Source organism: Myotis myotis, unplaced genomic scaffold, assembly GCF_014108235.1.
Source record: "Myotis myotis isolate mMyoMyo1 unplaced genomic scaffold, mMyoMyo1.p scaffold_m19_p_16, whole genome shotgun sequence".
In the NCBI taxonomy this organism is placed as follows: domain Eukaryota; kingdom Metazoa; phylum Chordata; class Mammalia; order Chiroptera; family Vespertilionidae; genus Myotis; species Myotis myotis.
Genome location: NW_023416320.1, coordinates 53,149,287 through 53,177,019, shown reverse-complemented (window position 1 = coordinate 53,177,019; position 27,733 = coordinate 53,149,287). Strand labels below are relative to the sequence as shown.

At 45.9% G+C, this 27,733-nt stretch overlaps 1 protein-coding gene across 2 annotated transcripts; it reads left to right on the top strand.

The window, feature by feature from the left end:
* Positions 1-988: 988 nt before the first annotated feature.
* On the top strand, positions 989-27,733 carry PIP4P2 (phosphatidylinositol-4,5-bisphosphate 4-phosphatase 2). Of its 2 annotated transcripts, none has more exons than XM_036337534.1 (7): positions 989-1,112; positions 4,907-5,052; positions 10,981-11,087; positions 12,037-12,160; positions 18,580-18,632; positions 25,477-25,567; positions 26,455-27,733. In XM_036337534.1, the coding sequence occupies exons 1-7, from the start codon at positions 1,007-1,009 to the stop codon at positions 26,596-26,598; spliced, it is 771 nt and encodes a 256-aa protein (XP_036193427.1). In that variant the 5' UTR covers positions 989-1,006; the 3' UTR covers positions 26,599-27,733. The 2 variants fall into 2 exon arrangements, with proteins under 2 accessions (XP_036193427.1, XP_036193426.1); XM_036337533.1 differs by having other exon boundaries at positions 4,904-5,052.

Sequence of the window (27,733 nt, the reverse complement as noted above, 5' to 3'; positions counted from 1 at the left end):
TAGACCCTGTGAGCACATAGTACATGTTTGCTGAATGATCCGCTGAAGAAAAATGACCATTCAAGATCATTACTATGTTCCAATTGTGTGTGTTTTTTTAAATCTGGGCATGTTCAAAACTTTGATTTTTTTCAAAATATATTTTTATTGATTTGAGAGAGAGGAAGGGAGAGGGAGAGAGAGATAGAAACACCAGTGAGGAGAGAGTCCCCTGACTATAGAATCGAACTGTGACCCCTGGTCCATGAGTTGATGCTCAAACACTGAGGAACACTGGCCTGGCCAAATCTTTGATTTTTAAACCACGTTAGCAAATTGCCAAAAAAGAAAACAAAGAAAATAAAAAAATAAATACAGAAAGCAGGTCAAAAATGGTGCCCAGCTGTTTTGTTGTTTTGTTTTTTTTTTTACTTTTACACGTGAAAGATATTTGAAAGCATTATCTCAAGAAAATAGTTTTTCATTTCTTATTAATAAACTTCATTATAGTCTATGTGTCAGGCACAATTTAGTACAAAAACAAACGAAATTATTAACCTACTTTGTGAAAGCTAAACCAATGTGCATTGTTTCAAAAAGCCCTTGTTACTAGAGTGCCAGACAGATATTAAGCAACAAAACATTATCAAAAATGTATTTCCTTTTAGATGACAGATAATCATTGCAATGACTGGAAAGTGATTTTCTAGCAAAGAAGCGACCCGAGAAGAAAGCTGATCACCCGAGGAATTAGCTGGGAAAGTGCCAGCAAGGACCCCGCCCGGGAGGGCTGAGCTGACCCTGAGCCCCGGCCTCCTGGTCCAGCCTGAGGCTCCTCCCGACCCCAGGTCGCTCTACAGGAGCCACAACTCGGGGAGGAGGTCGGCAGTCCCGGCCGGTCACCCCTCCCGGCCGGCCCACCCCTCCCGGTCGGTCACCCCTCCCCGCCCCCCTCCCTCCCAGCGCCGGGTGACGGCTCCGCCTCCCGCACAGCAGCGCGGCCCGCACCTTCCCGGGCGACGCAGCCATGGCTGCAGATGGGGCGGATGAGCGCTCGCCTCTGCTGTCCGCCCCCCACTCAGGACATGTCACCCCCACCGCCCCGCCGCGCCTACCGGAAAGCAGCCCGCAAGGTAAGACCCGCAGTGCCCTTCCCACTCGCAGGCCCAGCGGGGGAGGGGCGCTGTGCGTGGGGGGAGGGGGCGGGGCGCTGTCCGGGTTGCGGGGGTGTGGGGCGGGGGGAGAGGGGCGCTGTCCCGGGTGCGGAGGGGTGGGGCGGGGGGGACAGAGGGGCGCTGTGCGTGGGGGGGGCGCCGTGCGTGGTGGGGGGGAGAGGGGCGCTGTCCGGGGTGCGGGGGGCTGCGGCGGGGGGGGAGAGGGGCGCTGTCCGAGGGGAAGCGGGTGGGAGGGGAGGGCGCCCACTGCCTGCGCTGTGGGCTTGGTGCGTGGAGTGCGCGCCACCCTCTGACCTGGGTGCGGGCCCATGGGCCTCGGATTCAGCGGAGTCAGCGCTCCATCTGTCACAAGCCCTTTCAGCTGCGGAGGAGCCTGGGTGCGGCTCACCTGGGCATCTGACCTTGAAAAGCTTCGTGTGAAAAACGTGCGCCTCCTAGGCTCACCCACCCACACTCGGTCAGTCCGGGTGTCGCCTTAACGAGAGGAACAGGTTCATCCATTTTCCTGTGGGGCCCGGAGTGCCCGCCCCCCTTGTTACTGCGGCTGGTGAACGAGGAGGGAGAGCAGGGAAGACGGGGTGTTCTTGGTGTATATGTAGGTGAGATTGAAATTAACTTTAATAAGTAACACAGTTAATACTGTGTCTATTTCTATCCATTTTTCTTCTCTAGATGGAATCCAAAAAGATTGATAGCTTTTGGGAACTGGAGAAAGAAGGGAGGATCTATTTACCAAATTATTAAATTTATTCACAGATCTTTGTTGTGAGCCTTTCAGGTGACTTGTGTGGGTGCAATAAGGGGATCAGGAGTGTGGAGAATGGGAGGCGATGCTTTAAAAGTCACTTGAGAGTGTGAGCTTGGTCACAATGGCTCTTGCAAATGTAGCTCAAGTGCGTCCATCTTCTCCAGACGATGTGAGAAGTATAAAAACCCTGGGAGGTGCACGTCGATGTTTTTGACAATCTGGGCAGATCGTGTTTCCTTTTTCCAAGTCCCGGCTGGAATTGGAGCCGCCGTGGAGCAGGTTAAACTTGTGTAGTGTTTAAACGTTTTTACTTAACAAACGATAGCTTGAAAAGCAACTACTGAGATCTTAATCCACACTTAGCAAGAAGCAGGAAAGTGAAAAGCAGTTTAGCTGTGAATATTTCAACATGATCCATGAGCGGAGAAATAAGGTACAAACTGGAACAGAAACTCACCGACAAAGCACACAGTCCTTCTGGGTCAGCATTAAACTCTGCCAGAGGGAGCCACGTGGAGAACTTTCTTCAATGAGCACATTTGATATTAATATTTCACTGTTGTCTAAATATTATGGTCTAGAATGTGTTTCACTGCTTATCAATGAATGTCTCAACTTTATCAAGCCACCCTTTTAACACAAAATATTTGACAGTTTGTTAAGAGGAGGAGTTTGGGTTTAACTAACTTTCCTATAATAGATTTCATGTCCTCTATGTTGCATCTATGATTTTGATCAAATACTGGCTCGATTATTCCACCAAATGGTCATACCAATAGATCTGCCTGCAGACATCATCATGTGTCATATATTTGTTTAATCTGATAAGACTCCTCAAACTGCAAAATAAGGTACAAGTTTCAGTTCAGCCACTGAGAAAAAAAGAAGTTTCATTCCAGAAAACATTTAAGAGCCAAAGAAATTCAAGTGTTAAAAAACCAGAATTGGACTGAGTACATTTTAAAGATATTGGCTTTATTCAGTGATTCATGGCTCTGGCAGCATCCCATCCAGCCAATAGAAGGGAGCTCCGAGGAGCTGTGCCAATGAGAGACTGTTCTGGGCAGAAGGAGGTGGGAACAAGGAAGTCCTATAGCAGAGCTTGGACTGCAGTGCCCAGGACACTTTCCTCGGGGATGACAGATGCCCTCACAGTGCTGGCCAGGCTGCTCCTCACTGACTGGTTTACCCTCCCATTTCCGGGAGAGGCTGCAGGTGTGATTGTCTCCTTTTGGTGACATGGGACTTCCCATAAGTTGCTCCATGTGGGGCCTGTTGTCTTGCTTTTAACAACTGGTTTAGCAAGAAGTTCTTTCTGCCTTGTAGCAGAGTCACTTTTCTTCTTAACTGGAAAGGGACACAGGTTACCTAAATAGAAACTACTTTCTAAGTGGGGGGATAAGGTTGCTTCAGAGTTTGTGTTGCTTTAGCACTTTCCTAGATTTTTTCCCTTTGCCTGGCTGCTGTTGTAAAGTTAATCTCTTTTTCTTTGTAAGAATGAAAATATATATGTGAAAACTAGATGTAAAGCATAGCTCCTTTCTCTGGCGTCGGGTACATTTGTTGAGCTCTGCATGACTGCACCCCTCATTATGGTCTCAGGTACAACCTGCCTCGGGCGCCGTTTGGCTGGGGACCCACCCTCCTGCCAGTGCCCAGCTGCTGACCTGGGGCTGGTAACTGCACCTCCTTGGGATCGGCTCGCCACCTGAACGGGGTGGTGTGTCGTGTTCCCTGTTGCCCTCCCAGCCTGTGACACCGTGTTCTTGGTACTGAATGAACCTGGATACACTAGGACCGTGGCTGGCAAACTGCGGCTCCTGAGCCACATGCGGCTCTTTGGCCCCTTGAGTGTGGCTCTTCCTAAGCCTTAGGAGTACCCTAATTAAGTTAATAACAATGTACCTACCTATATAGTTTAAATTTAAAACATTTGGCTCTCCAAAGAAATTTCAGTCGTTGTACTGTTGATATTTGGCTCTGTTGACTAATGAGTTTGCCGACCACTGGTCTAGGAGACAGATCTACCACTCAGAAATGTAGACGCAGCCCTCTGTGGCATCCCCAAGGAACCCTTGGCTCCACTGAACAGGCAGATGTTGTGGGGACCCCCTTCCCCGCACTGGCGCTCGGGGCTGGGGAGCCCACTGTGCCGTAGTTCACCTCGCGCCAAAGAGGGAACTTCTCAGCCAAGATATTGTGCCCAGCTCTCCACTGTCCGAGCTCTGCCCCTCCGACCAACGTGGGTGCGGCCTCCCCCTGAACCTGGCGCTGGCTGCTCTGTCCAAGTGGAGCGCCCGCCGTGGATGTGGAGGGGGCGGGCGTGGCTCTGCCCTCAGGAAGTTCCCCTGGCACCTGCCCCCTGGAGCTGTGCCTGGTGTTAACGGGAGCTCCTCCAGCCCCTCCAGGCCTCCTGCTCCCCTGGGCCCTGACGCGTCTCCCGCACCCCACCATGGCTGGTGCAGAACAAATGCTGTGATGTCGTGTGATGTCCTGCTCGGGGCGCTCGGACATCTCAGCGCCATGAACTGAGGCCGAGCCGCCACCTCCGTGGACACTGCTCAGCCACGTCCGCTCCAGGACACACCGCGTGCAGCCCGTCTGCCCGCCCTGGCCCGGCCTGGGGTTCGGCTCAGCCCAGCGCACAGTCCCCCCCTCCACCCTCTCCCAGGCCGCAGGGATCTGACCGTGGATTTTATCCAAACTTTGCTTCATCCCCAGTCACTGTCCGGACCTGCCGGGCAGTTTGAAATCAGGTCCCCGTTATGGGTGCGGAGGGCAGTTGACATTTGGGGTATAGTTTTGTAAACAGGAACTGGGTCATTGGGGTAGACCTGGCAAGATGAATTGGATTTTATCAGTCCCATGTGTGTTTCTCCTCTGAAATGATGATAGATTGACTAGTTTTATGCACGTTACTAAAAGAAAAGGGGACCTTTTGACAGTTTCCTATGCTCAAACCCAACTTGTGTGACTGACTAGGTGACTGGTATCTTTTTAGCAGAGCTGCCCCCTCCATACACCTCCATCTCCAGCCCGGATTCTGGGGGCATCCCAGTGATAAATTGTCGCGTGTGCCAGTCGCTGATCAGCCTGGACAGCAAGCTCCACCAGCACGTGGTGAAGTGCACGGTCTGCAATGAGGCTACAGTAAGTGGAGTTTCCTCCAGTAAAAGCATCGATTGTTACCCGACCTCCTCTCCCTCAAGAAAGTACTTCCACAGTGTGACTTAAGCATAGGTGCAGGCTGGACACAGAGATGGCGCATCTCCGCACCCTTGCTGTCTTCTCTCAGCTGTCTATTCCTCTTCAGCATACAAGGATCCTCCGGGTGTTTGTAGTTCACTTCATTGTGAAAATGTCAGGGCAAGTTTAAATATATCCTTTGGCTCTTTACTTTTTAAAACGAGACTGACCACAGACAGTTATTTGTAACTAGAGCCCCGGTGCACTAAATTTGTGCACGGAGGGGGGGTGTCCCTCAGCCCAGCCTGTACCCTCTCAATCTGGGACCCCTTGAGGGATGTCTGACTGCCCGTTTAGGCCCACTGGGATGGGGCCTAAACTGGCAGTTGGAAATCCCTCTCACAGACTGGGACCCCTCGGGGGATGACCACCTGCTGGCTTAGGCCTGCTCCCCGGGAGATTGGGCCTAAGATGGCAATCAGACATTCCTCTGGCAGCCCAGAGCCCTCAGGGGATGTCCACTTGCCAGTAGGGAGCAGGCCTAAGCTGCAGTCGGACATCCTTAGTGCTGCTGAGGAGGCGGGAGAGCAGCCATTAGCCTGGCTTGTACTAGCAGCTGTTAGCCTGCCTTGTGGCTGAGCAGAGCTCCCCATGTGAGAGCGCCCTGACCTCCAGAGGGCAGCTCCTGCATTGAGCATCTGCCCCCTGGTGGTCAGTGTGTGTCATAGTGACCAGTCATTCCCAGTCTTTCTGCTGTTAGGGTCAGTTTGCATATTACCCTTTTATTATATAGGATTATCTTCAATGTTTATTCACATCACAGTAAAATCCATTTTCATTTTCACTAAAATGAAAATATGCTGATGTTCACCGCAAATATGGACTTTGTACTTATGTGGAGAATTACTTAAACATATTTTATGTTTGCAGAATGTCAGTATGGCTTTTCTTTTTAGAAATTTATTATTGATATTTGTACCAAATCCTATATAATAAAAGGCTACTATGCAAATTGTCCCCTCTATCAGGAGTTCGACCAGGGGGCTGGGCCAGCCAGCCAACTGTTTGCGGCCCCTCCTCCTGGCAGCCCCGTCCCCAACTACCCCATCCCCCTATGAGGGGCAGGCCTGCCAGCCAACCTCCTGCATCCCCTCCCCAGCTGTGCCCAAATTTGTGCACTGGGCCTCTAGTTGTTTATAAGTTGCTTGGTATTTTATTCCATTAGCTTGATATTAATTTGGTGAAATGTCCAAAAAATTTGAAGGGCAAATTTCTTTTACTAAACTTTGGGAAAATCAACTAAATTTTAACTAAAATTTTCAGTTTTAAGTAATAAATTTGTAAAGTGTATGTCAGTTAGATTTAGTATATTTCTGCTTTTATGGTTAGTCTTTATTTTTAAAATGTCACTCTCTCTTAAAATCTGAAATTAAATTAATTTGTTTTATTTGTATTTTTTCCCCCTCTTTAGATAAGTATGAAAAAGGTCAGCTAGTGATTATTGTATCTCTAAAAACCATAAAGCATGGATGCTGGGCTTTATATGTTTTATGTAAAAGTCATAAAATAAAGCCTTAAGTTACAAAGTGATTTTTCCATTGTAAATATTTTTTTCTATAAAGGACATCATTGGAAAAACTTTATTGCATAGACTAGAGGCCCAGTGCACAAATTCGTGCATGGGCGGGGTCCCTCGGAGTGGCCTGTGTGGATCCGGACAAAACCCGCAGTTCAATGCCACCTGCAGCTCCTACCTGCTGCTCCCGCTCATCCTGGCCCCACTGCGCCTGCCACGGGCTCACGCCCAATCAGTCCCATTCAGGAGAGGCTCACACTGCCACAGCAGCAGCTCTCGCCAGCCATGAGCCCTGAATCTGGTGCCCTCCTGAGGGGAGTGGCCTGCGGGATTGGGATGAAACTGGTTCTCCAACATCCCCTGAGGGGTCCCGGATTTCGAGAGGGTGCAGGCCAGGCCAAGGGACCCCACCGGTGCACAATTGGGGCCAAGGAGGGAGCACAGGAGGGCTCCAGGGCGTGTCCAGCCCCGTCTTGCCCAGTCCCGATGGGGGCCGATCAGGGCCAGTCAGCTGGGGAGGGACCGTGGGAGGGCTCCAGGGTGTGTCTGGCCCTTCTCACTCAATCCCAATTGGCCAGACCCCAGCAGTAAGCTAAACTACCGGTTGGAGTGTCTGCCCCCTGGTGGTCAGTGCGCGTCATACAACTGGTTGACCAGTCAAATGTCTGCCCTCTGGTGGTCAATGTGCATCATAGCGAGTGGTTGAGCAGTCTTAGCATATCATTAGCATATTATGCTTTGATTGTTTGAACAGTTGACCAGTCACCAGGCACTTAGCATATTAGGCTTTTATTATATAGGTTAGATGACATCTATAAAACCACCTGGTTGTTTAAGTTGAACACTTAGTAGTAAATTTCATTAGCATTAACCTCCTTAGTGCTCTTCGTGGAGTTGGCAAACAATACAAGTTCTTGGACATAAGCAGTAATTAAAAAACATCGACCAGTGCCTCAGAGGTGTCCTCGAATTTTGTATTCGTGGTTTTCCCTCCTGTTCCTCTACTCCGTTGTTTTTGTTTGGAGAGAGGCAGCAGATTCTGCTTGGGGCTGGCTCTGTCTTTGCCGGCCGTTGGCTTATCCAGGTCTGCCATGGGGACTGGAACGATTTTGCAAGCCAGCAGCACACGCGACAGTACCTTTCAAGAAGCCAGTACAGAAACAGCACAGTCCACACAACGACAGGGTAACACACTGCTGTTCCAGGCAGGGGAGACAAAGGAGAAAGTCCCCATGTAACGGAGGTGGGTGGGCCTCTGCATGGGAACTGGGGACGGGGAGCCACGCCCTGACTTCCAGCTGCGCTCCCACCTCAGCCCCTGCTTGCTGAGTCGTGCTGCAGGGAACCGGTGCTGGGCGGGCTGCCTGGCTGCTCCGAGGCCCTCACTCCGCGGCTGGGCAGGGCTTAGGGCCACTGCCCACCCAGGGTCACCTTGGCCACGCGGGAGAAATGTCTCCCGATGTTCCCAGGGCTGTTTAGGTCAGCAGAGGTTGCCTTGCCCAGCCCAAACTCTCCAGCACTCTTCACAGCCTCAGGAGTCAGCCTGCAGGTCCCCCTGGTCCTGCGGATACGCCCCCAGCTGGGCCCACAGAGGAGGTGATGACGTCCTGACACAACTTTACTTCTAAAAACAACCTTTCTGGTCTGTGTCATAAACAAGGGCATTTAAACAACTTCAAATCATAAGCAGATGGATTTGAAATCATATTAAACTAAATACACAACATACCACCCATAAAAACTTTTGTTTTTAAATAAGTAGAAAAAGAGGAGTTTTAAAACTGTACACTTGCACTTGGACGTCAACAGAATAGGCTGGGCCAGTACAGAAACAGCACAGTCCAAACAGAATCTCCAAGTCCCTGTGCATTTAGCCACCACCGTCAGCCTGGCTGCTTAGAAGGGCTGCGATCACCCAGCAGCAGGAGGTTTGACTATAATAAGTTATTTCTGGACATAAAGAAAGTTGTGCTGAAATTTTTATATCATTACTAACCCTCTTATATAAGAATGCAAATAATTGTGAATATTCCAGAGAAAATGAATAGTATCCAATCAGATTGTCTTGTGTGGAATCAGTAACATTACAGGGAAGGAAAAAAAGTCTTTGAGGAGTGCTTTAGTATAAGACTTGCTAATGTTCATGTAATTTGATCTTAAATTTGTGAAATGAGGAGGTGCTAGGCAACTGGATGCTTCTCTGGAGAAATTCTAGATAGAAAAAAGAAGATAGGATGGACCAGGGCTCAACAGAACGGCACAGGTTTACGATGATTCATTCTCCTCGGGTCAACCACCTCTGAGAGGAACCTGATGTTCCTGTGGAGATGAAAAAATAACCTCACAACAACAACAACACAGAGCAAGGCTAACACATGCCCTTTTTATGTCAGGAGATAGAATTGGAAAGGGACGTAGGAGGGTGTGTGTGTGTGTGTGTGAATATGGATACATTTTAGGTAGTATAGTAATACATTCTGAATGTTTGTGAATTTTAAATATTCAGATTTTCTATATAATGTTTAATAAATTATAGGTGGCTTATTGCTAACTTTTATATATTTCTACCAAGATTATTTACTTAAGTTTTTTTAAATCTTTTTTTATTGATTTGAGAGAGAGAGAGAAACATCAATTTGTCGTTCCACTTATTCATGCATTCATTAGCTGATTCTTGTTCATGCCCTGACCAGGGACCAAATCCACAACTTTGGCACATCAGGATGGTACTCTGACCAACTGAGTTACTGGACCAGGGCTGGAAGTCTTTTTAAAATCAGGTGCAGACTTACAGAAAAGTTATAACAACAATAGTAGGTGGTACAGAAAGTGCTCATAGCTTCTTCATGTACAACCCTCACATATTAACATCTTGTCACATCAGCTTTCTCTTTCTAAATAAATTATCATTTTGTATAGTATTTTAAGGTAATTGCAGTCATGATGCTTAACTACTGATAAACATTTTAGTGTGAATTTCTTTAAAAATAAGACATTCAGCCCAGCTGGCGTGGCTCAGTGTTTGAGCACTGCCCCATGAGTGAAGAGGTCACCGGTTCTATTCCTGGTCAGGCCACATGCCCAGGTTGCAGGCTTGATCCCCAGGGACGGGAGTGCAGGAGGCGGCCTCTCATTCTCTAGTCAATAAAAACATATAAAAATAATAATAATAAAAATAATACATTCACTTATACAATTACAGTACAATTATCAGATGCAAGAAATTAACATACTATTATCTAAGTTTTGACCGAGTTCATGTTTGTCCAGTTATTCCATTAAAAATAAAAATCTGGTCCAAAAGTCAATATAGAATTACATGTTGCACTTGGTTATCATGTTTCTTTAATCTTCCTTTATCTGAAATTTGGTTTTGCTTTGTCCTTTATTGCCTGGACATTTTTGAAGAGTGCAGGCAAGATACTTTGTGAGACATTCCTGAATTTGGGTTTCTCTGATGTTCCCTATGGTTAGATTCAGGTCACACATTTCAAGCTATTGTGCCCAGGAGTGATATTCTCCTTTCGGTGCATCATGCTAGTATTGAAGCTTTTAAACTGATTATAAAATTAAAGAAAATAAAAGAATCGCTAGCATTAGAGCTATTATAAGTTTTTATAAGTTAAAAAGGTATCATAAACTTAATCCTTCTGCCTGGCCAGCGTGGCTCAGTGGTTGAGCGTCAACCTATGAACCCGGAGGTCATGGTTCGATTCCTGGTCAGGGCACATGCCTAGGTTGTGGGCTCGATCCCCAGTAGAGGGTGAGTAGGAGGCAACCCATCATGATTCTCTCTCATCCTTGATATTTCTATCTTTCTCTTCCTCTCCCTTCCTCTCTGAAATTAATAAAAATATATATTTTTTAAAATGAATCACTTCTGCTATTCTAGTGAGTAAAGTTTAGGAAAAGTTCACATTTGTCAGCGCACACTCCTCTTTGCCCACTGTTCTGAGTAAACCTGCTCTTCCCCTGGACAAGTGCGTGAGCCCCGGGAATGCTTGCACCTGCCAGACAGTCAGAGGACCTTGTCCTGTGAACGGGTGCATTAAACATTCCTCTCATATTAAAGACCCTTACAAACTAATTTGGAAATATTTCCTTCATTATCAACTCTCAACAGCCTCCAAATTTCATGGAGTACTTGCCAAGAGTAGACTATTTAAAAGCATTTATGATGCACTTGTCCTTAAACTGTAATTTGATACCATTAGCCTTCGTTTTCAAAGAATTAATGCTTTTTGTATACACAGACAAGCTTTGTCAGCCTGCACTTTGGTTAATTTGCTGTGTTTGTATTTCCTTCTCTTGTCCAGCCAATCAGAAACCCCCCGGCAGGGAAGAAGTATGTTAGATGTCCTTGCAATTGTCTCCTCGTTTGTAAGGACACATCTCGGCGAATAGGCTGCCCGAGACCCAACTGGTAAGAGATGAAGATTCATTCATTCATTCTTTCATTCATTCATTCATTCATTCATTCATTCATTCATTCAACAAGTATTTATTAAAGGCACATATGTGCCAGGCATTGTTCTAAACAAAGTCTGTGTCCTCGTGGTCATTACAGGACCTGGATTATTTTTCTTTGTGAAAGGAATGATATAGTTTGAAATTAATGGTCACAGGCATTTGCAAGACACAATATTCCTGAATGAGCAATGGAAGTTTTCCTGACGTACTTAATGCACTGTAATAAGTCAGTTACTTGTGAAACTTACATATTTAAAAAACGAATCAGTTTGCCTTTTATCTAATTCTTCTTCATCTAGAGGTGTTTGTTGTAAACGTCATTGGGCGCCTGCCTTGGGTGCACTAACCTTTGCAGGGCACATTCTATACAATACGTTCTGGAGTTATGTGCAGATGCCACCATGGATGTGCCCAAGGTTGTAGAATGCCAAGACCTGGACTGTTTTTTCCTATGGTTTCTGCCTTTGGACCAGTGCATCATGCACAGCCCTCCCTGGAAGGAAAGTAGCCGCCGCTTCCCTTTCTGTCCAACTAGGCAGATGCTAGGGAGCCAGGAGTGCAGGCAGGAGTGGTGTGACAGCAGCGGAGGCTGGGGCTCGCTCCTGGCAGATGCAGGGTGTTTCACTGTGTTTAGTATTTAGTGTTTGGCCACACTCAAGCTGTCTTCCTAGATAGGGAATAATAACTTTATGATTTGAACCTAGAACAGCAGTTAAATCATTCCCAAGTTTTTTTTTTAATTGCAAATGGTAGTTAAATAGTTCCTAAGTGTTTTTTTCTCTGTGATTTTGACTCCAGAGTTGGGCTTATTAACTTAATTTTTAAACAATTAATAGAACCTGTTTTCATTGCTGTCCTCCCAGCTCATTGGTGGGCTAATGAAGCTGTTCCTCTCCCTGCAGCAGGCGCATTGTTAACCTGGGCCCAGTGATGCTCATTTCTGAAGAGCAGCCAGCTCAACCTGCGGTGCCAACCCAACCAGAAGGCGCCCGGGTGGCGTGCGGGCACTGCGGGAACACCTTCCTGGTGAGTGGCCGGCACGTCTAAGTGGCCTCACCTCTCAGTGCTGATCGTGGCCACATGGGTCTGGCCACCACTCATGGTCAGCGGTTCTGTCCAGTGGACTGACCAGAAGGCTTCAGTGGAGCCTTTTTAAGAAAGTCAGGTACTTGGAAGTGCAGCCAGAGTGCGCGGCAGCTGCTGTGAGTCAGGCATGCGATGTACCTCTCTTGGTTTATTTGCCAAAAGGGCCTCTCCAGGGAAGCTCCTGGGAACCCCGTGGCCTGGTGAGGGGCAGAGTCTCCCCATCCTCACCTTCTCAGTGGAGCACAAAGTGCAGGTTTATAGATTCAGAAAAAATCTTATTAGGATTTATCAGAGATTTTCTTATTTAAAAAGATAAACTTGAAGTAAAGTGGATGAACTCTGGTATCTGTAATTAGATAAAGCATTGGGTAAAAACTTAGAAGGCATAAGTAACTACATATGACCAAAAGTTAGTTACTACTCTTACCTTTAACCTTAAGTTTGACATTTACAGGTTAATTTCATGACTCACGGTGTCAGGAGGGCTCCTCAGTCCCTGGAAGCATGACGTTCCTGGGGAGCCTGCGTGGGAAGGAGCCCTCCTGAGGGCAAGGGGCAGGCCCTGGGGGGCAGTTTCTATAAACAAAACCAGCCATAAGGGTGACAGAGTGTAAGATTTGCTTTATTTCTTCCAGTTTTTATTTTAGTGAAGTAACTTGTGCACATAATTCCAAATGTCAACTCGGAATAGAAAGCTTTATGGGAAAACAGCGGTCGCCTCTTATCTAACGCACCCACTGCCAACCCCAGGACTTCGTCTCTTCCAGCTGCTCTGCTGACATTGACTTTCTGGGGTTAAATTGTTTGTTTATCCTTTTTCTTTTTGATGAAACAAGTTTAGATATTACCTGCCTACCCCATTCATATCCTCTCATTCCAATCTCCCAGGAGAGTTATAATATTTTATTCAATTAATACTTAGTGTTTACATATTTTATCATTAGGTAAATGGTATTCACAGCTGAGCCAAGGAATGTGCTATATTCCTCTCCTGTACGGCTTTCACATTTTTCTTGGATTTGTTCGTTTTCCCTCCCCCTCTGGAATCTACTTTTCTATGTACAAATCATTAGTTCTTCCCGTATTCTTTCACAGAGTGTGGCACTCCTATTCCTCCAGGAAACACAGCAGGGATCCTGCCTCTCAGCTGTCACCAGGGCTTCCCTTCACAGTATCTTGTAGTCCCTGGCACTGTCTCCCATGCGGGGTCCTGGGTTTAATCCTTCTGCTGGAGCACTTCCTCTCAGCTTTCCGAGAAAGGATGTAGAAAAATAAATTTGAGCCCTTTCATTTTTTAAACAGCTTTAATCTAATTTCACATTCACTTTATAATTTGTTCAGATGTAGAATTACAGTTTGACAATTGTTTCCTCTCAAGATGTTCAAGGGTTTGCCCCTCTGGTGAGAAATTCAATGCTGTTCTTACTCCTGACCCTTTCTCTGTGACCTTTTTCCTTCTGATATTCCTCTTTCCTCTTCCATGTTGCCTAGGGCTCTGAATGGCATTCAAATGTGTTGTGGGAGTGGTGGGGGAGTGGGCAAGCTCTTGGTTCTCAGTAGTCTCTCCTGGTCCCCTCTGCTGGCTTTGTTCCCTTTCTCTATGAAAGATCACTTTCTCTCTCTCTGAAACATTCTCTTCCCCTTTGGCTTCTTCCTTTCCTTAGTGGGAAATGGCTCTAACTATATCTTCTAACTTTAATTCAAAACTTTTATTTCAGACTAGAGTCCAGGTGCACAAAAATATGTGCACTCGGTGGGGGGGGGGGGGAGAGGGGGTCCTTCAGCCCGGCCTGTGCCCTCTCTCAGTCTGGGACCCCTCGGGAGATAACGACCTGCTGTCTTAGGCCTGCTCCCAGGTGGCAGAGGGAAGGCCCAACCCCTAGGTGCAGCCCCTGGTCGGGCTCAGAGCAGGGCCAACTGGGGAGTTGGGGCGCCGCCCCCTGTCATGCACAGAGCAGGGCGGATTGGGAGGTTGCAATGCCACCCTCAGTCATGCTCAGGGTAGGGCCGATTGGGGGGTTGGGGCACTGCTCCCTGTCACACTCAAGGCAGGGTCGATAGGGAAGTTGCGGCGCCACCCCCTGTCACGCACAGAGCAGGGCCGATCAGGGGGTTGAGGAGCTCCCCACTGTCACTCACAGAGCAGGGCCCATCAGGGGGGTTGGGGCACCGCCCCCCGTCACACACAGAGCAGGGAGGATCAGGGGGTTGGGGCGCCGCCCTCTATCACCCACAGAGCAGGGCCGATCAGGGGGTTGGGGCGCCGCCACTGTCACACTCAGGGCAGGGCCGATGGGGAGGTTATGGCTCTACCCCATCACACACAGAGCAGGGCCTGTGGCGGGGGCGGGGTTGGGGCGCTGCCCTCTATCACCCACAGAGCAGGGCCGATCAGAGGGTTGGGGCGCTGCCCCCTGTCACACACAGAGCCGCAGGGCGATCAGGGGGTTTGGGTGCTGCCCCCTGTCATGCTGATCCCGGTGCCAGGAGGCATATTACCCTTTTACTATATAGAATAGAGGCCTGGTGCACGGGTGGGGGCTGGCTGGTTTGCCCTGAAGGATGTCCTGGATCAGGGTGGGAGTCCCCACTGGGGTGCCTGGCCAGTCTGGCTGAGGGGCTGAGGGCCGTTTTCAGGCTGATGGGTGACTGAAGCTCCCAACCGCTCCGTTTTTTTTTTTTATTCTGGGCCAGCTTTAGCTCCGAGGTCTCGGCTGCTGAAAACAGGTTTCTGGCCTTTGTTTACCGTCTGTATTTGATACAATGTTGCGGTCCGGCTGGCTGAAGCCCCGCTGAGTAAAGCAGGTTTCTGGGGTTTTGTTTAGCTTCTACATTTGCAACATAGTTGCTTAGAGTTGCAGCTGAGAGGCCAGAAAGTCAGGCGGGGAATGTTGGAGTCCTCCGTCACTGAAGCAAGCAAGCCTCATGTTAGTTTCAAGCTGCCTGGCTGCCGGCCGCCATCTTGGCTGACAGTTAATTTGCATATCTTGCTGATTAGCCAATGGGAAGGGTAGCGGTCGTACGCCAATTACCATGTTTCTCTTTTATTAGTGTAGATGATCTAACTTAACTTTTAATTCCCAAGAGTTTCCCTGTGTTCTCTGATTAATTTTTCATTTTTTAATAAAGAGCTTTCTCTTCTTTATAGCAACTTTCTGCAGCTCTTATTTTTTTCTGAGGCATGTTATTTTTTATGCCTTATTCTGTTTTCTACCCATTTTTCTATCTGTTTTTCTTTTGTGATAGAGGTTTTACTGAAAAGTTTATTTATTTGACAGCAAATCCCTGATTGGGATCTCTATGCATGCAGCAGGCATTCAACTTTTTCTCCTTCTTTCTCCTCCCGCCACCTCACCCCCCACCCCGGCCACACACACACACACACACACACACACACACACCACACACACACACACTCCTTACCTTCCTCTCCTTCTTCTCTCCTTTTGAAGAATTGTCAACTCTGAGTGTCAATGAGGTTTTTTTATGGTAAGTTTCTACGGGAACAATCCCAGATCTCTTGTGAGGACGCTTTCTAGGATCTGAGAAAGGTAGTGGGTGAAGGTCTCACCCACTACTCAGAAGGCAGAATGGAACCTGTGCCTGCTTCTAGAGCGCTGTCTTATTCTTCCCCTGATCAGCCTGGTGTTCCTCAACTCACAAACCTCTTTTCAGAATGAATTCTCTTCTCTCAAATGTGTTGGGGAAGGAGAGGATCCTGACTTTGTGGTGTGAAGGGAAGTTTATAACCCGTATTCCTACTTTACCGCCACTCTCACCCCCCAGGGGAAGCCCTGGCGGCACCTCACCACTGCTCTGTCCCTGTGGGCCACTTGCTTCACACACAGGCCCTTGCAGACGGCCACACCATCACTGACTGAGTCAGTTGCCAAGTCTACATCAGTTTCCAGTGTCCCAGTTCCCTTCTGATTCTCTTTTGTCTTTGTGGTCTTATACAGTTTTAAATTCATTCACTATCATTTTAGTTAGGTTTGGGCAAGGAAATGGAAATGCATGCATTTATCCAATTTATTACATTTATCAAGAACTGTTATGCTTTTCTGACTTAGTAGGATAAATCTTCTTTCTTGCTTTTATATTCTATTGATTAAATCAGTGACAAAGTGCATAAATTAGAGGATATACTAGGTAAATTAGAGCAGGGGTCCTCAAACTACGGCCCGCAGGCCACATGCAGCCCTCCGAAAACATTTATCCAGCCCGCTGGGTGTTTTTGCCGCCGCTGCCTGTCCTGCTTAGCAGCTGACTCATCCCCGGCCCGCAGTGCACATGTGTGGAATGTCTGAGGGACAGTGAACTGGCCCCCTGTTTAAAAAGTTTGAGGAACTCTGAGTTAGAGGATATACTTGGTGAGAGTAGTTAACAGATTTCTTTTAAAAATCATTACCTATTGATTTATAATAGAATGATAGACTCTGTAGGTATGGATACATTTATTACTTTGACTACATTAAATATATTTATCTTTTTTGTCTTTTTTTAATCCTCACCCAAGGATATGTTTTTATTGATTTTTTTTTTTTTTTTTTTTTTTTTTTTTTTTTTTTTTTTTAGAGAAGAGGAAGGGAGAGGGAAAGAAAGAGAGAGAAACACCCATCAGTTACGTCCTGTACAAGGAATTGAACCCACAGCCTTCTGATGTACAGAACAGTGCTCCAAACAACTAAGCCACATCAGCCAGGGCTACCTTCTTCTTTCTTATATGTAAATAAATCATATTTTGAAATACCATTTTAAAATCTTCAAAAGAGGTTTATTTTTCACTTCAGTGAGCTCCTCTCATAATTACCTTGAATTTTGCCCAGTTCTGTTTTGTATTCCAAATCCTTGTCATGGTAGCCACATTATAAGTAAGTTCATTTTATTTGTTCAAAAATCTATATTGAATGAGTTTCCGGCACAGGCTAAGTGCTGGGGAGGCAGGAAGGCACACTTACTGCCCTCACGGGCTTTTCTAATTGAATAGGAGGAGAAAGACAATTAAAACATGAAATATTAAAAGGTTTATATTTAATTTTTTAAAATCATCTAGTAGTGAATTCTAGAGAATAATCCAAATTGAGAAGTTACCTAGATATGTTTGTGACATGATTTTTATTACTTTAAAAAAGTGTAAGCATGAGATATTTTCCTTTGAGATGGAAATCACTAAGTAATATGAAAGCCAAAGGCTAACTTGTAAAGCTTCTCTTTCATACTTAATATTTATTGCAGGCAAGTGGACCATATCAGCATATCAGCATGGTCATTATGATTATAAACTTTAATTTTTTAGCAGGAAAGGGTGTTTTGGGTTAATATGTTGTATTTGAAGATGATTTCAACATTCCTGAAGAACACAGTGTTTGGTGACTGGGGGAATGTAGGCTGTACCAATAGGAGGGCTGTTGCTTCAATTTCAGATTAATGAGAGATGCTCTGTGTATGAAGAATGAACAGGCTGCAAAGTTTTTAATTCTGACATGAGGACTTCGCATTATTATTATTATTATTATTATTATTATTATTATGCTGATCATGATCAGCCATATCCTTTGTACTACATTCTTTGCCCTTCCAGCTTTAACTATCAGGATAATTCATTTGCTTATTCGCTACCTTGTTTTCCCCTTGACCCGTGGTCGGCAAACTGCGGCTCGCGGGCCACATGCGGCTCTTTGGCCCCTGGAGTGTGGCTCTTCCTAAGCCTTAGGAGTACCCTAATTAAGTTAATAACAGTGTACCTACCTATATAGTTTAAGTTTAAAACATTTGGCTCTCAAAAGAAATTTCAATCATTGTACTGTTGATATTTGGCTCTGTTGACTAATGAGTTTGCCGACCACTGCCCTAGACACTACAAGGCCTGAAAACAATTGAGACAAGTTACAAATTTCACAGCATTGAAAATATTTAGTTTATTTACTTTGTGAGTTTCCCACATTAATAGAATAAATAGCTGCATTTCAGTAATGAATCTATATGTATTTAAAAGGCAAGTCCTCAAGATTTAAAGGAAAGAAAACTTTGAAGGTACATGAAATGTTTGTATTCTTTTGGAGTGAATGAGACATAAATCTAAAAGAAATGACCCTAATCACAGCAGTGCATTCAACTTCCTTTTAGAGCAACCCCACTTGCGTCAGACCCTTGGGAAAGTCATGGGAACTGTTTCAGATGGGAATCCCAAGCTTCCTTCAGGCAGAGGGAGGGGGTAGGGAAGGTAGTTGCCTTGGCTGTGATCCTGGGTGACGTTTGAGCTAAAAAAAAAAAAAAAAAAAACACACACACACACCTTATCAGATTGGATGGTCTTCAGTTGTTTTTCTTTTCAAGCCCTCTCTTTATTTATTTTACAGTGGATGGAATTGAGGTTCAACACTCTGGCGAAATGCCCACACTGCAAAAAAATGTAAGTTCCCCGCCATTGGACATGCTCTGGGAAGTACTTGTGAACAAGTTAAAGATTTCAGAATTCTCACTTAATTAGATTTTGATCTTAAGACATGCCATGAAATGAATGAATGCATAATATATTTATACTTTTCAATACAAAAAGGAAATCTTTAAGCCCTTTAATATTTCATTTTAAAATTTAAATGATTAGGCTTAATATCACTCTCTGAAAGGAAATAAGTTTAAAATTATCCATAACTTAGTGAGCATTTGCATATGTCCTAAGAGGTTATAATCTATTACAAATAATCTAAAATTTATATTCAAATGGGCTATATTTAGGAGAAAAGGTGCTTGCTAGCTATTCTAATCTCCTGCCTAAAGGCATTATATCAGCAGGGAAAAATAGAAGATATATATATACATACATACATATGTGTGTGTGTGTGTATATATATATATACACATATATATATACATACATACGTGTGTGTGTGTATATATATACACATATATATACACACATATATATATTATATTTTATTGATTTCAGAGAGGAAAGGAGAGGGAGAGGGAGAGAGTGATAGAAACGTCAATGATGAGAGATATAGGCTGCCTCCTGCACGCCCCCTACTGGGGGTTAAGCCCACAACCCAGGCATGTGCTCTGACTGGGACTCAAATGTGACCTCCTGGTTCATAGATCAACACTCAAACCACTGAGCCATGCCTGCAGGGTGAAGATATATATATTTATTATTAATAGTATTTTTAATCCTCACCCAAGGAGTGAGGATATTTTTTCCACAGATTTCAGTGAGAGTGGAAGGGAAGGGGTTAGTGGAGGGTAAGAGAGAGAAGGAGGGGTAGAGAGAGAGAGAGAGAGGGAGAGAGAGAGAAACATCAATGTGAGAGACACACCAATTGGTTGCCTTCTACAGGTGCTCCAACCTGGTGGGTGGGGGTTGGGGGTGGAGGGGATCAGACCTGAAACCCAGGCACATGCCTTTGACCAGGAATCAAACCTGAGACCCTCTGGTAAGCAGGCCAACACTCCAACCACTGAGCAACACTGGCCAGGGCTAGAAGATATTTTTATTAAATATACTAGAGGCCTGGTGCATGAAATTTGTGTACGGGAGGGGGTGTCCCTTAGCCTGGCCTGCACCCTCTCTAATACGGGACCCCTCAGGGGATGTCAGACTGCCAGTTTAGGCCCAATCCCTGCGAGATTGGGCCTAAACCGGCAATCAGACATCCCTCTCGCAATCCGGGACTCCTGGCTCCTAACTGCTTGCCTACCTGCTGGCCTGATCCCCCTAACTGCTCTCCCCTGCCAGCCTGATCACCCCTAACTGCCTCTGCCTTGGCCCTGCCACCATAGCTTTGTCCAGAAGGATGTCTGGTTTAATTAGCATATTACCCTTTTATTAGTCTAGACCAGCCGTGGGCAAACTACGACCCGTGGGCCGGATCTGGCCCGTTTGAAATGAATAAAACTAAAAAAAAAAAAAAAAGACCGTACCCTTTTATGTAATGATGTTTACTTTGAATTTATATTAGTTCACACAAACACTCCATCCATGCTTTTGTTCTGGCCCTCCAGTCCAGTTTAAGAACCCATTGTGGCCCTCGAGTCAAAAAGTTTGCCCACCCCTGGTCTAGACAGAGGTGCACGGCTGGGAGCTGGTTCGTCTGCCCTGAAGGGGGTCCCAGATCAGGGTGGGGGTCCCCTTGGGGGGCAGTGCCAGCCTGGGCTAAGGGCTGGGGCAGTTTGCAGGCCGGCCACACCCCCATCAGGGTAGGGGGGGTCTCTGTTGGGGGGTGGAGCCAGCCTAAGCAAGGGGCTGAAGGCCATTTGCAGGCTGGCCATGCCCCCATCAGGATGAGGGTCCCCTCTGTGGGGCGTGGATGGCCTGGGTGAGGGGCTGAGGGCTGTTTGCAGGCTGACCATACCCCCTTTGGGATGGGCGTCCCCACTGGGGGGCGTGGATGGCCTGGGTGAGGGGCTGAGTGTTGTTTGGGGGTGGTTTACAGGCTGGCCAAGCCCCCAGTTTTGTCCGGAAGGACGTCTGGAAGGTCTCCCAGTCTAATTAGCATATTACACTTTTATTAGTATAGATTTTATGGCACCTGTATTGGGAGTCCCCAAATCACGCCAAGATTCCATGATCTTCTCAGGTGACTAATAGGAATTACTATTATATGTTTGTACTCACAGCTATGATTTATTAGTGTGAGAGTATAGAAAACAAACTAGCACAGAAAAAGGTGCATGGGCCAAAGTCTGGAGCAGCTGTTCTCAACCTGTGGGTCGTGACCCCTTTGGCAGTCGAACAACCCTTTCACAGGGGTCGCCTAAGACCATCCTGCATATCAGATATTTACATTACAATTCATAACAGTAGCAACATTACAGTTATGAAGTAGCAACGAAAATAATTTTATGGTTGGGTCACAACATGAGGAACTGTATTTAAAGGGCCAGAAGGTTGAGAACCACTGGTCTGGAGGAAAGAGAAGCAAGTCTCCAGGAGCTCCCGCCCAGGGGAGGCGCACAGGACCCTCCCTTCCTCAGTCGCACATCCGTGCTGCCTCTCAGAGAGGCTCAGTGCAGACTCCAGGTCGAGGTCCTTGTTGGAGCAGGTCCCACAGGCACCTGCTGAACAGCACAAACGTAAGCTCTAGAATCCCAGCAGGAAAGCAGGTGTTCAGCGCTACCACATTGACTGCACAGTTAGGCATGGTAAGCCGGAAAGCCATAGTTAGTTAGGTAATGTGAGATCTCTCCAGACCTTTCGAAGACCGCAGCCTCTGGACTGCTGCATTAACAACATGCTGCACAGCATCTATGCTGGTAATAAAATTTTAATTTAAAAGTTATTATTCTCCACATATGTGTATGTGAATTATAACTTAAGCTAAGGAAATTAAACTAGAATGTTTTGACAACTCAGTGTTGAAAATTGAAAATAGGAGTTCACAGTTTAATCTGTGCGATAGTTAGTATGATATAAATACCTTATCTGTTTTAATACAGAAATCCTAAGAATTATTTCTAGGAAAAATGAATTAAAAACTGTCTGAGAAGTAGGGTATATATAACAAAATATTTCCCTTTATCTCTGCTAAAAGTGATCCCAACTAAATATAGCCCTAAGACAATAACTCTTTACAGCATATTTCTAGCTTCAAAGAAACTAATATTTTCCTTTTTATTTGTGTGAAATTAATCATCTGAATTCATAACTTCTTTGCATCCAGTAGAAGTCTGTACACAAAGAAGCAAAGTGAATAACTCCCAATAATTACACCAAAAATATATATATACTCGAGGGACACTTCCAGACACACACATAAGTATGTGACTATGCCTGTGCAGTAGCTGTATTTTTACAAAAATGAAGAAAATTAAATTGCAGGCATCTTCACCGAGCATAAGAAACTGAATTAAAAATTTCTATAGGAAATAAAGAGAACCCAAGTCTGCCTGTGGGTGGCAGCCCCTGTGCTCAGGACTGGGCGGCCCTTTAGAGGACCAGCTGTGGTCTGTCCCATGACCAGGAGTTATCATCCTCATGTTACAGGGGAGGAACTTTAGGAGACTCCAGATACAGCTGGCTGCTTCTGCTTGCTTAAATAATTTAGGACAGCAGCAGTATTTTGCGAGTGATAAAGACGTATTGAATACCTAGTACTCTGTGATTAGTTAGAACATCACAAGACAGTGTATTAACGTGAAGAACTTATATCAGTTACTTAAGGAACAACTTACATAGAAATTCACATGGGATAAGTCCACTGATGTGGCACTGCGAGGAACAAACACTGGCAGAACTGGGTCACATGCGCACCCCGACCCCCGACCCCACCCCGCAGCACTCTCAGTCGCAGCTGATTTCTTTCTCTTTGAATTTTTTCTTCATAACAAATGATGAGTCATGTGTTGACGTAAGATTTTGAGTGAAAATTTTATTTCCTTAAACACAAATAATAAGTACCCTAAAGTTACTCCTAAGGTGGAGAAGTTACTTATTACTATGAACCTGTCAGAGGACGTGGGGGGGGAGGGGGTGGTGCCCGACTCCAGCACCCACATCCTTCTCCTGTTGCTGGTGCCCCTTGTGCAGTTGCCGCGGGCAGCCTGGTCCCAGCCCAGGGAGCCCTCGAGTTCTGAAATACAGGCTGGGTTCCATTTCCATGCACGTGTCATAATAAGCCTCAGACTAGCAGAAATGGTGATTTAATCCGTGATAACGATTATTAAATTCTAGAGGCCCGGTGCACAAAAATTTGTGCACTCAGTTGGGGGTGGGGGGTCCCTCAGCCTGGCCTGTGCCCTCTCACAGACTGGGACCCCTCGGGGGATGACCATCTGCTGGCTTAGGCCTGCTCCCCGTGGGATTGGGCCTAAGCTGGCAGTCAGACATCCCCCTGGCAGCCCCAGAGTCCTCAGGGGATGTCCAGTTGCCAACGGGGAACAGGCCTAAGCTGCAGTCTGACATCCTTAGTGCTGCTGAGGAGGCAGGAGAGGCTCCCACCACCACCACTGTATTGGCAGCCATCAGCCTGGTTTGTGGCTGAGCAGAGCTCCCCCTGTGGGAGCACACTGACCACCAGGGGGCAGCTCCTGCATTAAGCGTCTGCCCCGTGGTGGTCAGTGTGTCTCATAGTGACCAGTCATTCCCAGTCGTTCTGCTGTTAGGGTCAGTTTGCATATTACCCTTTTATTATATAGGATAGAGGCCTGGTCCATGGGTGGAGGCCAGCTGGTTTGCCCTAAAGGGTGTCCAAGATCAGGGTGGAGGTCCCCACTGGGGAACCTGGCCAGCCTGGGTGAGGGGCTGATGGCTGTTTTCAGGCTGGTCAAGCCCCCCCCCCCCCCAGTGGGGACCCTCACCCCAAGGAGGTTTGGCCAGCCTGGGTGAGGGGCTGATGGCTGTTTTCAGGCTGGCCACAGCCCCTTTAGGGTGGGGGGTCCCCACTGGGGTGCCTGGCCAGGCTGGGTGAGGGGCTGAGGGCCGTTTTCAGGCAGGCCAAGCCCCTCAGTGACGAAAGCTCCCAGCCTCTCCTTTCTTTCATTTGTTTTATTCTGAGATTTATTTACCTTCTATAATTGAAACTTTGCTGCCTTCAGTGGAGCTCAGAGCCAGCCAGGATGGGCGGGAAGCTTGGCTTCATCACTGGAGCAACCAAGCCTCCTGCTCGCTCCAGCTCCGTGGCTGCCAGCCGCCATCTTGGTTGGGTTTATTTGCATATAGTCGCTCTGATTGGCTGGTGGGCGTGGCTTAAGGCATAGTGAAGGTATGGTCAGTTTGCATGTTTGTCTTTTATTAGATTAGATCATTACGTCACTGATACACTTCTTTGTGGATCACCTGTCATTTTAAACAGCAGCAGACTCTTACTCTTCTATCTGGCTAGTTCATGTTTTCTTTTATAATTATTCAAGAACTAGAGGCCCGGTGCACAAAAACTTATGCACTCAATGGGGGGGGGGGCCCTCAGCCTGGCCTGTGCTCTCTCACAGTCTGGGACCCCCTCAGGGGATGACCACTTGCTGGCTTAGGCCCACTCCCCAGGGGATTGGGCCTAAGCTGGCAATCAGACATCCCTCTGGCAGCCCAGGAGCCCTCGGGGGATGTCCACTTGCCAGCAGGGAGCAGGCCTAAGCTGCAGTCTGACATCCTTAGTGCTGCTGAGGAGGCCGGAGAGGCTCCTACCACCACCGCTGTACTGGCAGCCATCAGCCTGGCTTGTGGCTGAGCAGAGCTCCCCATGTGAGAGCACCCTGACCACCAGAGGGCAGCTCCTGCATTAAGCGTCTTCCCCGTGGTGGTCAGTGTGTCTCATAGTGACCAGTCATTCCCAGTCATTCTGCTGTTAGGGTCAGTTTGCATATTACTCTTTTATTATATAGGATAGAGGCCTGGTGCGTGGGTGGGGGCCGGCTGGTTTGCCCTGAAGGGTGTCCCGGATCAGGGTGGTGGTCTCGCTGGGGTGCCTGGCCTGCCTGGTTGAGGGACTGATGGCTGTTTGCAGCTGGTCACACCCCTTTTAGGGTGCGGGTCCCCACTGGGGTGCCTGGCCAGCCTGCAAACAGCCCTCAGCCCCTCACCCAGGCTGGCCATGCCCCCCAGTGGGGACTCTTTCCATGGGGGCGTGGCCAGACTGGGTAAGGGGCTGAGAGCCATTTTCAGGCTGGCCACACCCCTTCAGGGTGGGGGTCCCTGCTGGGGGGCCTGGCCAGCCTGGGTGAGGGACTGAGGGTTGGTTGCAGGCCTCTCCTTCAGTGGCCGGCCTGGGCGGGCAGGAAGCTTGGCTTTCTCCAATGCCAGGGGCAACCCAAGCCTCCTGCCCTCTCCAGTTGGCTCCGTGGCCACCACCATCTTTGTCCTGCTAATTTGCATATTCACTTCTGATTGGCTGGTAGACATCTCAAAGTGACAGTTCATTTACATATTTCTCTTTTATTAGTGTAGATGTTTCTCTCTCTCTCTCGCTCTCTCTCTCTCTCCTCCCTTCATCTCTGAAATCTATAAAAATATATTTTTTTAAAAAAGAAAATAGATTTTTTAATTGGAAGATCATTATTGACCACACTGTTTTTGTGTAGATATTTTCAATGACCAAGGCTTAAACTTTGTTTAAAGCCACAATAATATATCACATACTCACTAATTATGATTGTGATTCATGTTAGTCACTAAAAATGACATTTTTCTGTATGTCCTATCTCCCAAGTTGAAGAAATAAATAGAAGTGTGTATGTTACTGAAGTCACAGATGAGTACTCACAAGGATGAGATAAAGAGTGATTACTAAATACTTAATGTTCTCTCTTGTTCTCATGATTTGCAGCTCCTCAGTGGGTTGTGCTCTTCCACGAAGACGCTGCTGTGCATACATTACCATTGGAATGATGTGCTTTTTCATTGGAGTTGGATTAACTGTGAGTATTACTTTCCTCTCAACTTTATCACAATTAAATGAAGAGCCTGCCTCCCTGGCATACCGGGGCCAGAACCTTCTGAAGGCCTATGGGCAATTGGGGAAGTTCAGTCCATGGACCTGTTTTAGTACAGCTTACCCACCCAAGGGAAATGGTATCTTGGGACCCCGCTGAAGGTCCTTGGCACTGGGACTTTACTATCCATTTAAGGGAAGCCCATTTGTTTTCACTTAATGCCAGAACCAACCTGGCCATGGCCAAAGCCAAAGCAAACTCAGTCAGCTATGGAGGTCTGCAAAACCCATCTTCTCCTTGTTCAAGTGAAGCAGAGGTTGTTGTCATGTGAGTGGCTTGTTTTCAGAGGATGCTGAAGCTAAGCAGTTGGCATGGGGGTATCATGGGGAGAGGAAGGGCTGATCTGCTTTGCTGCCATTTACTTTCCAGGCTCCTTTGTTGCACCTGTGCACGTATCACTCACCAGGTGAAATTATACAGATTAAGTTCCTTTTAGTAATAACATGTTTTAGTTGGGGTTTTTTTTTTTTTTTTTGCTTACTTCATAAAATTTATAGCTATAATAGCAGCATCTTAATAATTTTAACCTGTGAGTGATAATCAAAAGTATACCAACTCATTTTATAGGGATTTTGTGGCCCCAAGAATATTGTTCAGAAAAATCATCTGTGAACAAACACAAGTTCTCCAGTTGATTATTCAGGATGGTTTCTTTGTATTTTAGTGGTAATTCCAGTTTCATCCTTGGAGCGTGTCTGTGTAACATCCACTTACTCTGCCACCATTTTTAATCTCCCAACACAAGTTATCTAAGTAGATAATATTTTTTTTAAGTTTCCAACCTTTTGTATTTATATTGCTTTCTATTTTAGGTTGGCACCCAAGATTTTGCAAGGCGATTTCATGCAACCTATGTTTTGTGGGCAATTGCATATCTCTTAGGCTTGATCTGCCTTATCCGAGCATGCTATTGGGGAGCCATAAGAGTGAGCTATCCAGAACACAGTTTTGCATAAGCTTGCTTATGAGCAAGTGAATCAGGTGAGAGTATCTAGCAGTTTTTGATAAGCTGCTCTGGACTCTTTAAATCATTTATCCTCATGGATTCCATTCTGGTATATGTATAAAGTTTCAAGACTTTGGGAGTCTTTTATGAACAAATGCTCATTGCACTACATTATATGCAAATGATAGTTTGTTTTGCTGCTAGGTTTTCAAGCTCTGAATAATAAAGCTGTGTCTTCATGTCCTTTTACATCTTTAAACATGTTTTTGGATTTGCCACTAAGCATTAGATCACCTTTCATTTTTAAATAGTTATTCCATTACTTGCTGATCTGTGAGTATTACCAAGAAGTATTTATAAATGTTTCTATGTATACTTACATTTTAACTACCATATCAAAATTGCCTGCTTTAAAATCTAAGCAATATGCATTTTGCTTGAACTGCTTTAAGATCATAGTGACCTTATTCAGGAAAAGAATTTGAGTGTACCTTCAAATACTTGACATTCTTGTCAGATAAAAACCATTTATAGATACTGTTTGCTTGTTTTTTGTTGTTTGTAGAAAGATACACTATTTTGGTAGTAATTTAAAATACAATAATGAAAATATTTATTTGTCCACAGTTAAAGATGATGTTGGATAAATGCATTTTTTTCCTCAGAGATCACAGGACTTTTGTCTTTTATTTTGTCTGTTGTTTTATTTGCCAATTATATAAGTTCTGGTCTAGATTTATGATTTTAATGTCATAAAATCATAAATGTATTTCTGTATGTATTTCTTTATAATGCCTGAAGGAAGCATTTTAAATAACATGTTTTATAATACTTAACCACTTAAACAAAGATATATGTACATTTGCTTGACCTCTTCTTCATTAAACATGGTAAATGTTTCCTATTGGGATCATCAGGGACTACTTCTGTGTGAAGGGAGCCTGTGCATTTTATACTAGCTAATATGTTGAGATTCGAAGCAGTTACTCTTACCATTTTTCTCAAATATAGCTTTTCAAGTAATCAAAAATTTATTCATGAAAATAGATTACAGACAAAAAACAACAGTTTTCAAAGAATTTACTAGGATGAAAAAGAAATTGCTTAGTTGAAAAACAATGTTCTAAAGCCCTTAAAGCAGAATT

Bases quoted from the DNA above. Each gene is read 5' to 3' on its own strand.
- PIP4P2 (XM_036337533.1), top strand. From the start codon at position 1,007: ATGGCTGCAGATGGGGCGGATGAGCGCTCGCCTCTGCTGTCCGCCCCC. The intron at 1,113-4,903 runs GTAAGACCCGCA...GTATCTTTTTAG, and splicing joins ACCGGAAAGCAGCCCGCAAG to CAGAGCTGCCCCCTCCATAC. The intron at 18,633-25,476 runs GTAAGTTCCCCG...CATGATTTGCAG, and splicing joins TGCCCACACTGCAAAAAAAT to CTCCTCAGTGGGTTGTGCTC.